Source organism: Balaenoptera acutorostrata, chromosome 14, assembly GCF_949987535.1.
Source record: "Balaenoptera acutorostrata chromosome 14, mBalAcu1.1, whole genome shotgun sequence".
Lineage (NCBI taxonomy): Eukaryota > Metazoa > Chordata > Mammalia > Artiodactyla > Balaenopteridae > Balaenoptera > Balaenoptera acutorostrata.
Window position 1 is genome coordinate 7525572 of NC_080077.1, and position 13326 is coordinate 7538897.

A 13326-nucleotide genomic window follows, 5' to 3' on the forward strand; every position below is an offset into this window, starting at 1 on the left:
CCCTATGCTAATACATATATATGGAACCTAAAAAAAAAAAAAAAAAGATTCTGAAGAACCTAGGGGCAGGACAGGAATAAAGACACAGATGTAGAGAAAGGACTTGAGGACACGGGGAGGGGGAAGGGTAAGCTGGGACGAAGTGAGAGAGTGGCATGGACATATATACACTACCAAACGTAAAGTAGATAGCTAGTGGGAAGCAGCCACACAGCACAGGGAGATCAGCTCGGTACTTTGTGACCACCCAGAGGGGTGGGATAGGGAGGGTGGGAGGGAGACACAAGAGGGAGGAGATATGGGGATATATGTATATGTATAGCTGATTCACTTTGTTATAAAGCAGAAACTAACACACCCTTGTAAAGCAATTATACTCCAATAAAGATGTTAAAAAAAAACTACAATGAGGTGTCACCTCACACCGGTCAGAATGGCCATCATCAAAAAGTCTACAAACAATAAATGCTGGAGAGGGTGTGGAGAAAAGGGAACCCTCCTACACTGTTGGTGAGAATGTAAATTGGTACAGCCACTATGGAGAACAGTATGGAGTTTCCTTAAAAAACTAAAGATAGATCCAGCAATCCCAGTCCTGGGCATATATCCAGAGAAAACTATACTTTGAAAAGATACATGCATCCCAGTGTTCATTGCAGCACTATTTACAATAGCCAAGATGTGGAAGCAATGTAAACGTCCATTGACTAAGGAATGGATAAAGAAAATGTAATATATGTATATATATGTGTATATATATATATATAATATTATATATATATATATAGGAATATTACTGAGCCATAAAGAAGGATGAAATAATGCCATCTGCAGCAACATGGATGGGCCTAGAGATTTATCATATTAAGTGAAGTAAGTCAGAATAAGAAAGACAAATATCATATACCACTTGTATGTGTAATCTAAAATATGATACAAATGAACTTATTTACAAAATAGAAACAGACACACACATAGAAAACAAACTTATGGTTACCAAAGGGGAAAGGGGGAGAGGAATAAATTAGGAGTTTGGGACTAACAGATAAACACTACTATATATAAAACAGATAAACAACAAGGTCGTACTGTATAGCACAGGGAACTATATTCAATATCTTGTGGGACTTCCCTGGTGGTCCAGTGGTTAAGACTGAGCTTCCAACACAGGGGGCGTGAGTTCAATCCCTGGTAGGGGAGCTAAGATCTCACATGCTGCGTGGCGAGGCCAAAAAAATAAAATAAATTTTAAAAAACCTTAAAAAAAAAAGTCTTGTAATAAATTATAATGGAAAAGAATATGAAGAATATATATATATTATATATATAATCTATATATAATTGAATCACTTTGCTATACACCAGAAACTAACACAACACTGAGAAAAAAGAAGAAGAAAAAAAGACTTCCCTTGTTCCATCCCGGGTCTTCTTTTCTTCTCTCAGGTTGACCTCATCCACGTCCTTTGTTTCAGTGTTATGTACCTGATTTTACATCTCCAGCCCAAACCTCTTCCCTGGGCCCTAGACCAGGAATCGGCAAGCATTTCCTGCAAAAAGCCAGGTAGTAAATATTTTATGGGCTTGCTGGCCAACATACAGCCTCAGTCACATCTACTCAACTACTCATTTTCATGCACATGCAGCTGTAGCCAATAGTAAATGAACAGGCCAGGCTGTGTGCCAATAAAACTTTATTTACAAAACCAGGAGGCTGCCGGATGGGCTACAGTTTGCCAACGCCTGCTCTAGACCCAAATATCCAATTGCCTTCTGGGCAACTGGGGACTTTCACAAGTTCCCAAACATAACATGTCTCCAAGCAAACTCATCTTACTCTTTCCTCTGTTCCTTCTCAATGAAGATACCGCCCTCTACTATATACCCAAGACATAAATGCCGGCCCCAGCCTTGATTTCACTCACCAGGTTCAGTCATAAAATCCTGTCAACTCTCCTTTCTGACCATCTCCCTAATCCAGTCCTGTTTTCTGTCCCCATTGCCTCCTTTCAGACCCCTCTCATCCGTCACCTCCTTCCTCCGTGCTTCTTATGATCTCCTCACCACACTTCAGGCAGAAAGATGAGGCCACTCTTCCATTTTAAAACCCTTCAAGGGTCCCTGCCGTTCTCGCCGCAGTGTCGATGGGATTCGGTCTCTTCTCCATCGTTTCTGATTTCAGCCTGAACGACTTTCAATCGCCTGGATGGAACCCTTGCCTCTGCGATTTCGCACATTCATTCTTTCTGCTCAGAACACACTTCTCCTGTTTCTCACCCCTCCTGCCTGTCATCTAGGGTCGATGTCACCTCCCCGGGAAGCGTGTCCTCACTCCTCCAGCCGAGGGCGTGTCCCTGTGCTCCGCGACGGCCTGACCGCGCCGCCTCGCAGCCCGACTTGTGGACGCGCCCCGCCCCCACCCGGTCACGTGGGCAACTCACGGAGGGCGGGGAGAGCGTCCTCGTGTCTGCTCGGCGCTCAGCGTGGCGCTAGACGCCCTGCAGGCACGGAAGAGGCGTCTGCTGAAGGACGGTGCCCGGAGCGGTGCTCACCTTCCTTGAAACTCTGCCCGTCCCTCCCGCCGCCAGCCCCATGCGTCCCTCGGGGACCTTCGGCCGCCTCCGCCGCCGGAGGCGGGTGTGGCAGCGGATGAGCAGGAGATGAGGAAGGGGTGGTTTCTTGGGGTCCAGTTGTGATGCGGGGGCCTCTGTTGGCTGGTGTTTTACCTGCGTGCAGAGATGGTGGGTCTCCCCCGAGCACCCGGGAGGCCCGGGCAGGCCTGGGCTTCTCCAGCCTCTGGCTTTCAGGCCGACGTGTAGGAGCGGCTGTTGAGCCCGTGGCGTCAATCAGGCCTGAAGAACTGTCTGGGCTGGGGAGGGGGGCGTGGAGGCGGGCGAGAGGGCCTCTCCCATCCCACTCACACTACTCGTGAGCTCCCAGAAATCAGCCAAAGGTTGGCTTAGGCTCCCCGATTTAGAAATTCTGTAACTTTTGACTCTCCCTGGGCAAGTTTCTGTACTCTGGGAGTTCTCTTTAATATTATGGAAGCGTTTACATCATCCTGGGTGCTCTTAAATGTATACACACATATCCAAATATGTACACATATATACAAATATATACACATATGTCAAATACAAACACATATATCTAAATATATAGATATATATCTAAATATATACATATATGTCCAAATACACACACACATATCCAAATATATACATATATATCCACATATCCAAATATATACACGCATATCCAAATATATATGCTTATATATATAAATATAGGCATATATCCAAATATGTACACATATATCCAAATACAAACACACATACCCAAATATATACATATGTATATACAAATATTCAGACATATGTCCAAATATACACATATATTTAAATATATAAAATATAGACATAAACATTTTTACTTTTTATTTTGAAATAATTATAAACACTCAAGAAGTTACAAAAATAGTACTGAGGGGTCTGGTCTAACCATCACCCAGCTATGCAGTCTCACCCAGAGGTAACATCTTACATAACTACAGTTCATTATCAGTACCAGGAATTGCCTTTGGTACAATGTAATGAGCTAGTCCACAGAACTTGCTCAGATTTCACCGGTTTTTATATGCACTCATTTTTTTTCTTAAAAGATTTTAATATTTTCTACATGTCTTGTCTCTCCAAATACTGTGAAAAAAGACTTTTGTCATAATTACCTTAGAGAATAATGAGTTTTAGAGATGGAAAAGATGATCTGTTTTCTCTCTCGACCTCAGAGGTGAGAGGATGCTTGCCTCGATTTTGGGGGGCTTCTAGTGCTGACTCAGAGTGGGCTGGTAAATTATCAGGGAGTTACTGTCTTCTCTGCTGATATTTTTCGTCAGCATATAACAAGTCTAATGAGGAGATGTCCAATGAAGACTACTTCTTTTTCAAAACGAGTAAACATCTCGATTTCTGTAAGCACTATCAATTAAGAAAAAATACTGCCTTGCTGACCCCTGAATTAGTCAGTCAGGCCTTGCTTAGAAGGTACTCCTGTGCGGGTTACATTTTAACTCCTGTGCTCACTGAGCAGCCCTGCTATCTCTTCACTTATCAGCTGAGGGCTGATAAGGATCTCATTCCATGGTCCCAGAGACTGAGGAACAAAGGCTAACAAACCTGAGGAAAAGGTCGAATAAAGAAAGGAACACCACCTTCAGATGAATGAGAACACGGTTCCTAGATGATATGCCCTAATAAACTCACACAGTGAAAGCAATCTGCAAATTGGCATTGAGGGCAAAGATAAACTTGCTATGAACCTTTGCAATGATGAAGGCATACTTTGAGCCCTTAATAGATGAATTAATTTTGTGCTGTTTTGTTTTGAAATGACATGGTCTTTGCGGGGAAGATTCAGAGACGTTCATGATAAAGAAATGACTTGCTGTATAGTAGAAATTAACATAACATTGTAAATTAACTATATTTCAATAAAGTAAATTTTTAAAAAATTAGAAAAAAAGAAACGAGCTGCCTTAGAATGACAGTTCCCAGATGGCAGAGCCTGGGCTGAGAAGAGCTAGGGCTTCAGGAAGGTGGGAAGTCAGTGGGGGAAAGGTGACAGGTGCTGACATCAGGCCAGCAACGTGAGGTCCACGCAACCTCACCTGGGAAGATGTCACCTGGCCACAGCTTCCACCTCATCTGCAGGGTGGGTGCCAGTGAGACCAAAGGGGCTTCTACTCCACTCCCCTGGTGAGCTTGGCCTTACCTTGTGTTCAAGGTGCTTGCAAGGAATTCACCACGTCAATGCCGGGAGGGGAGGAAGTAGCTCATTCTTCCCTTCCTGTGGGAACCTGAGTCCTGAGTGGATCTTGGTTGCAGGCCCCATGCTGGGAAGAGCCTCTCTCTTATTTTGGTGTCCTTACCCACCCCCCTGCTCCCTCCCCCACAACCCAAACACCCACTACAAGTGCAGCAGCAGACTCTACGCATCTCAGGTGCAAAAGTTTCCTGCAGTTCCTTTAGGTGGAGGCTGGGGGAAGGTAGGGATTGTGATTTGTACCTTTTCTCTAATCCTAGAAGAATCTAACACCTACTATTTGGTCAATAAATATTTAATGAATTGAACTCAAAGAGAATACACATCTCGGAATTTATTCAACCTGCTAACACTATACTGAGATGATCTTTCTCTTTATCTCTTTTCTCAGCTTCTGCCATTCTTTCAAATAGAAAATGACGTATATTGAATTAATTGTCTTTACAGCCTTGGGCAAAACCACTGCCCAACACCCCTCCGAGAGTGCCAGTGTGGGATTCCTACGTACGATCTAGAATAGTCCATCACTTTGTGCCTACCCTGCACCTATGAAGCTGAACCCTGTAGGGCAGTGCCGTAATGGGAGTCTGTGTCCATCCACACTGTCTACACCTAAGCAACACATTCCTCTTTCCTCTTCTCTTTACACATGACAGAATAGGGGGCACAATAGCCAAACTCTGCTTTGTGTTTACCTGTGTTCTCGTGATGCTGATGTATTGAGAAGGTGGTGAAGAATACATAGTCAGAAGGACATTGGAGGGCAACCTGATTCACAAAATAACATTTGTAGGGGCTTCCCTGGTGGCGCAGTGGTTAAGAATCCGCCTGTCAATGCAGGGGACACGGGTTCGATCTTCCCCTGGTCCGGGAAGATCCCACATGCTGCGGAGCAGCTAAGCCCGTGCGCCACAACTAGCGAACCTGCGCTCTAGAGCCACGAGCCACAGCTACTGAGCCCACATGCTGCAACTACTGAAGCCCGCGTGCCTAGAGCCCGTACTCCGCAACAAGAGAAGCCACTGCAATGAGAAGCCCACACACCACAAGGAAGAGTAGCCCCTGCTGGCCGCAGCTAGAGAAAGCCCGCGCGCAGCAACAAAGACCCAATGCAGCCAAAAATAAAATAAATTAAACAAAATAACATTTGTAGAACCAAATATATTCTAGAACCTTCCAAGAGGAAAGGGGGCAAAAGGCATACCACTACCATCCATATCAAAAAAACAAAACAAAACAGGAAAAGGACATTTATGCAGATGTACAATTTCTGATGGCATTGTTCCTGAGGTGCCTTATCCATGAGGCAGTACTAAAGTATTTTAAGTGGTAGTAAATGTGTAGTGGCAACATCGTGTATTACCAGAGTCTGTTTTCTCCCCCAAAGTGTTTTCTGAAACACACCAACATAAGTCCCCTAAGAGACATTTCAGATATGTTAAGACAAAAAGTCTTCCCAAGGCTAATTTCTCAACTTGCTTCCACCTTGTGTCCCCTTGAATAAACTGGGCCACTAGGTGAGAGGGAGGGGAGAAAGCTGGGACATGGTGGAAAAACAGGAAATGTGCCAGGTCCTCCCAGCCCCTCATGATGGTGCTACCATCTTGCTCTCCAGCACATTCTGTTCTTGTGAATTCTGCACACACAGTATTTCAACCCCAGGCAATTCTGCAGGAGGGTCCATCCAAGACGATTGGTGCCCACCTCTACATTTTGCTGGTTAATTTGTAGAAAGGAATTTCATAGCATGGAGAGAGGAGTGTTTTGAATTCTTCTTTCAAAATTAAAATAGAGCTAATTCCTGAATATTATTGAACACTGATGTAAGAGTTTTAAAGCATGTACCACCTAGTCATTCTAACCTTAAGCCAGGGCAAAGTACAGAATCAACAATTAAAATCAAGACATTCTTTAAACTTAATTTTCCCACTCTTGCTTTATTTCATGAGGATGAGACTATAATGCAATGTGAATTCATTGGGGGAAAAGGTCGACATTTTATAACATCATCTATAATCATGGAAACCATATGAGTCCATTGGACATAAAATTTGATAATAATGAAATATTGTAACTTACATAGTGATTTCTACACTGGTACGATGTGGAGATGTTAATAGTGATGCTCTAGCTTAAGTCTGTAACCTGAGGCCAAATAGATTTTGTCCATTGGCTTCATCCCTTGTGAGCTAAGTGACCTTGGGAAAGTTAAACTTTCTCAGCCTGAGTCGCCTCATCTGAAGTGGGGATGATAATAATATTGTCTGTTTGGAAGGTTGGATGAAACTATGCGGAAGGTCTGGCATAGGAAAGTCCTCAGCAAATGTTAGCTATTGTTGTAATTTTTTTTTTGCACCCAAAAGAAAGAGAGTGAAAAGAGGGAAGGAAAGAAGAGTAAGTGGGAAAGATGATGGGCTGGGGGCAAGGAGGGAAGCAGGAGGCAGTGTGGGGCAGCTGAGGGGGCGGGCAGTCTCCACCACTTCCCAGCATCTATTGCAGACTCCGCTCTCAAACATTTTGTAAGATCCTCCAGTCAAGGTAATGTTTGAACACTTCAGAGCACAGTGGCAATGGGCCTCCAAGAGAATAATTAACTCCATGTGATTATCTTGTTTGTGGGTGCATTTCCTCTCATGTAAGTCAATAACATCTTGGAATTGGGACGCACTGTTTTCCGGACACTGCTGGCCAGTCCCAAGATGGAACATAAGGAGGTGGTCCTTCTACTTCTTTTATTTCTGAAATCAGGTAAGACATAGAGATTTTTTTCACTTTAATCAATATATTTTTTCCTAACAATGTATTAAAAATAGATCCATGATGGCTTCATGAGCAACTTGTTGAATTTAGCTTTTGACTTGTGAGATTCCCAGGTCACAATCTAAGAATGAGGAAATCTTCAAGAAATGTTTCGTTTCCCTCATGGGAATACTGGAGACAAGTGGGCAGAGAAAATAATGAATGACGTTTTCAGTCTAAAAGATGGAGCCCACGTGATGGTTATTTTAGTTAGAAAAAAAATAGCCCAGATAGCTAACAACCCCAAAAGTTGTTAGTCTCTTTGCCTGGTTCTCAGTTTGGTTAATGTTGACCATTTTTGTTAAGGTGTCATATTTTTCTGACTTTCAAATGTAAACAATGAAATATCTCTGACCATATTCTTTGACCAGTCTGTTGTTGTGTTGACCTGTTCTCTGTTTGTTATGACTTAAGGAAGGCTTTCCATACATATAAGTTTGCTTCTTATGCCTGGAGAAATCACAGGCATCGATTTGCAGGATGATGTCCATGAAATAATTCAACAAATCTCCACTGAGTACCTGAGGTAGGCCGGGCACATTTTTATTCATACATGCATATGTGTGCGTCCTTTACTAAGTCCAGCTTATTTAGCTGATACCATAGGTATTGTAGTAGATTTATACCCATTTTATAGATGAGGAAATCTGTCCTTAGGAAAATCACGTTATTTGCCTATTGACCAACTCCCAGAAACCAGGACTTTAGCCAGGGCTTTCCGAGAAGGAATCTGATGCTTCTTCTCACTTTTTCAACTTTGTTTAAACCTTTGTTAAAATATTCTAAGCATGTCTTCATAGTTCTTTTTTTTTTTTTGACAGCTTTATTGAGATATAATTTACATACTATACAATTCATCCATTTAAAGCATACAATCCAAAGGTTTTCAGTATTCAGAGTTATGCAACTATCACAATACCTTTTAGAACATTTTTATTACCCCCCAAATAAACTCCACACCCCTTAGCTGTCACCTCCAACCCCTCTTCTCCCCTCTCCCCAACCTCCATCCCCACCCAGCCCCTGGCGATCACTAATCTACTTTCTGTCTCTGATTTGCCTGTTTTGGACATTTCTTATAAGCGGAATCATACAGTATGTTAGTGGTTCTTCATATAAACAATGTATAGATACTTGAAATTCAATTTATAAGTAGCCAGATAAAATTTTACGAGCTGTACTTTAAATTAGAGTCAAATACATTTGAATTTAGTGGAGCCATCTAAAGAAATATCAAAGAAAAAACAGCAGAAGTTTGCATAAAGAGGTTTTCATGGGAAATGGTTGTGGGGAGTGGCGCAGGGGTGCACACTCTATTTTATTATTATTTTATTTTTTATTTTTTTGTGCACACTCTATTTTAGTCCATGGGAAGCGGGACCTGGAACTCTGGATACAGTGGGACACACCCAAATGTTAGAACAGACTTCTCTGCAGCAGGATTAACATACGTCTTCCCCAACCTAGGGGGAAGAAGACTTGCATAAGCTCTTTTTGAAAGGAAGGCATTTACTCTGTCTTTCAGTGGAAGTGTTTCATCTCTCCAGTGCACTGAAATGACCAGGGAGAGGAAGAAAAATCTCCTTTTACAGCTGTTCTCAGTGAGAGGCGGATAAGCAGTTTACATTTCACAAACCACAAAGTCTTTTCTTTCAAACACACAAGCATGGGTGTACATATACACACTACTGTGATTTAAAAAAAAACAAACCCACATTATTAATAAAATATACTTGTTTTGGTACCAATATACATCTACATTCAGCATAGAATATAAAAATACTTTTGTTACTAAAAAAATTTGTCTAATATTTCTTGGTTAATAAATAAAGTGTATTACACCACATCATCACATGATCCCTGGAATTAAAGAAAGAAATTATTGGGGGAAAACTTTTCAAAGTAAAAAGAAAAAAATTTATTCTCTTTTGGGATATTTCTTTGGTGTATCAGCTCCTAAGGTGGGTCTCAGCAGCTATATGCTATGAAACATACTAACATAACGTAATTAAAGGGTGATAAAAATGGAAATTTTCTTGTTTTCATATCATTTACACCCCGGCCTGCTCTACTTTCTAAGAACTCTTCAAAAGATCTAATTTCAGTCTTTATAGGATATACTTTATAGAGTTCTTGTGTTTGTTTTTAAAGTCACATCCTGATCTATAGAATTTACCAAAGCACAACTCTTCTTGGAAATGAGAGCGCAAATTGGGAGAAAAATACAGGATGAAGACATGGGTATGGGTCTAACATATCTATTTCTCTATAATCTCTTGATACATGTATCAGGTGCTTTTTTGGTGTATTAAACTACATCAGTCAACTTCCTATTCAAGGATGGAACCATCCATCCTTCCAGTTTGGAGAATCTCAGGTCGAGGAAGGAAGAGCAGAGGCAGGGCTCTGGAAATAGCTTTGTCCTAATCTAGAAAAGTGCATCACGCCCTTGTGGTGTGTGTGTTTTCAGGTGGTAAGGGATGGCCCTTCTGAGAATGAAGATCTGACCCTTCATGACCCTTCCTACTAGATAATTTTCATCAGTACTCAAACATGCTCTAGAATGTCTCATCTTCAAAAATTTCTGAGAGGACCTAGAGATGATCACACTAAGTAAGTCAGACAGAGACAAATATCCTATGATATCCCTTATATGTGGAATCTAAAAAAATGATACAAATGAACTTATTTACAAAACAGAAATAGACTTACAGACACAGAAAACAAACCTCTGGTTACCAAAGGGGAAAGAGGGGGGAGGGATAAATTAGGAGGTTGGGAGTAACAAATACACACTACTATATATAAAATACATAACCAACAAGGACCTACTGTATAGCACAGGGAACTCTACTCAATATCTTGTAATAACCTATAATGGAAAAGAATCTAAAAAAGAATATATATGTATAACTGAATCACTTTGCTCTACACCTGAAAGTAACACAACATTGTAAATCAACTATATTTCAATAAAAAATAAAAAAAAAATTTCTGAGATTTCATATGGCCTCTAGGAAATGCTCCTTTCACAGCCAGATTTCTGAAAAGACTTGTCTTCCCATGCTGTTCCCACCGCCTCTCTTGGTCACTCTTCAACCCGCTCACCCTGGCTTTGATCTCCACCCCTCCCCTCAAAGTGGTCAAAGTTGCCAGGTTGCCTAATTCCATTTAGGCAAACTTTAGGAAACTTTGCTGTCTCCATTAAATTAACCTCTTTTAGCCCCTCACCCTATGAAAACGGCTGGTGTTCCATCCCAAAAGGATGGAGACTGAGTCTCTAGGCTTGGAATAGAGCTGCCACGGCTGTCTCAGGTGCCACATGTCTCAGGAGTACTCTTTGTAGCCTTGCGGTGGGAACATGGCTGAGGCCCCCCGGCCACCCTCTGCAGAAGCAAGGGGGCAGAGCGACCTTCAAACAGACTCTTTGCCTCAGATTTTATGTCCGAGGAAAATCAAGGCCATTGTTTGTCCCAAGCTCTGCTGTTGTACAGTTTCCTCAGAAATGCCAGAAAGCTGTCATCATCTTGGCAAAAATGATTTCTCTTTAATAAATAGTGAGGTGTCACTCTACCAAGTCCAGTATAAAAATGACCATGTATTGTGGTCAAGATTTAGTCCAGCTCTTATTTATTCTCGACATCATCAACTCACCAAAGTTTTTGTATCTTGTGGTGGAGCCATTCAGAGAATGCTTATCCCATCAGTTTAAGTGACAGGGCCACAACTAAAGTTTGTACTGTAGGAAATCGAATAGTGGCCTCCAGTTTCTATTTATACCCAGGGATGGACAAATCAACATCAAAAGTTGCCCTTGGTTGTCTCTTACTGTTCCATCATGACATGCAATTACTAGCAAACAGATCAAAATTTTTCTTATTTAACGTTTCATACCCATTAACGTAGTAACATGGAAGTTGTTAAATAGTTCTAATCTATTAACCTAACAATCCAGTTGATCTTTTAACATAGTGCCGTCTATTCATGGAACTGTTTTCCTAATTAAACATTTCTATTCACAGCCACCCATTCTGCTTCCAAAGGAGCAGCCAGTTTTACTTCGTTGATGCAAAGCGAATAGTTTACAAATTCATGATAATTAAACAATGGTTTTGATGCATTTATCAGTTGTCCCACTTTTATCTTCCATTTGTAGGTCTCGGAGACCCCCTGGATAACTATGTAAATACCCGGGGAGCTTCCCTGTTTAGTTTGACTCGGAAGCAGCTGCTGACAGGAAGCATAGACGAATGTGCAACAAACTGTGAGGAGGAAAGAGACTTCATTTGCAGGTATTTTCTTGGTCACTGAGCCTACACAGAAATCCTGCTGCTTGAGACGCTATTACATTGATCACGAGAAATTTGCTCAGGGATTTATCAACGAAAATAGGATTTAAGAGGAAAGAGGAATTTCGTGGGATTGGAGTTTGAAATCTGTATTTGCTCTCTGTATCTGAAACCATACGGTTTCTTGTGAATTAGTGTCCCCTTTAGAAAAATGCCCCCAAAGGAAGTTATTTATTTTTACACATGACATCGGCAGCTATTGTTCTGAGCTCTAGTTTTTAACATTATCGTCGATAAATATTTATTGAGGATCATGTGACTGGAAGTGTCCTAGACCCTAAGGAGCCACAAAGCATTGATACAATGATCAGTACATAGGGGAGATAGATATATATATATCAGTATATATGATAGATTTTTGTGTAGACACAAAAGCCAGGGCTTGCCCTTTTAAATTTGTGGTGTAGTCACACAAACTGGATAAAATATAAAAATTAAAAAAAAACCAGCCAATGCAAGACATTGATAAGTGACATAATCAATACGTGCTCTATGAAGATTCAGAGGAAAGAACAATCCTAAGAGTTGAGATGACCAGGGAAGCCCTGGGGAGGAGGTGGGAACTGAGCTGGGCTTTGAAGGGTGAGATCTTGGTAAATACTGACCACGCAGGAGGGATTCTAGGCAGAGGGCAGCATGGCTGGGCACCTGTGAGAGGGACGACGAAAGGACCAAGTCAGCTGAAGCAAAGGTTCACACAGGAGATGGGGCAGGAAAGGAAGCCATGGACGGCTTTGATGCCAGGCTCAACATCCATGCAGGACTGAGGTACACGGCAGGGAGATGTGAGGGGGAAGGGGGTAGAATGCAGAGACATAGGCAAGGGGAAGTTACAGGAGCCCACGTGGACCCTCTCAGGAATGGGTTTAAAGCACTCAGTTGCTTCTTTCCAGCACAAAGCAATTATTCTGGCACTTCATTAAGAAAACTAGTGAAGAAAGAATAAAGCAGTTGAAACAGAGGGGGAAAAAAAAATGCAAATTTGGAGGGGGAGAAGGTAAAGGTAGAAGAAAACAAGAGTAGCTACCATACTGCATCCTTTGCTGCATCCTTTGACAATACTTCATTGATACAGTGCCAAGTTGAATTGGAAGTAACAAATTCTGAGCTCCTTGATTCATCAAGAGAGTTATCTTTAGTCTCTTCCTTATTAATAAAACTTTGCTTTCCTTAAATAAAGGAACAGAGTTGTGCTTTCTGATTCTCTTCCGCAGGGCATTCCAGTATCACAGTAAAGAGCAACAGTGTGTGATAATGGCTGAAAACAGCAAGTTTTCCCCAGTCCTTAGGATGAGGGATGTCGTTTTATTTGAGAAGAGAAGTACGTACAATGTTTTCTTCCTTCTCCCCATTCCCC

General features: G+C 41.7%; 1 protein-coding gene across 2 annotated transcripts in view; it reads left to right on the plus strand.

Moving 5' to 3' along the window:
• Window positions 1-7453: 7453 nt before the first annotated feature.
• Window positions 7454-13326, plus strand: part of PLG (plasminogen) — a 43110-nt gene continuing 37237 nt past the window's right edge. The window contains exons 1-3 of one of the 2 annotated variants that reach the window (XM_007186092.3): window positions 7454-7569; window positions 11777-11912; window positions 13184-13290. In XM_007186092.3, coding sequence (XP_007186154.1) covers window positions 7521-7569; window positions 11777-11912; window positions 13184-13290 — 292 coding nt within the window. In that variant the 5' untranslated portion in view covers window positions 7454-7520. The remainder of the gene's footprint in view (window positions 7570-11776; window positions 11913-13183; window positions 13291-13326) is intronic. The other variant, XM_007186091.2, reaches the window with a different exon arrangement.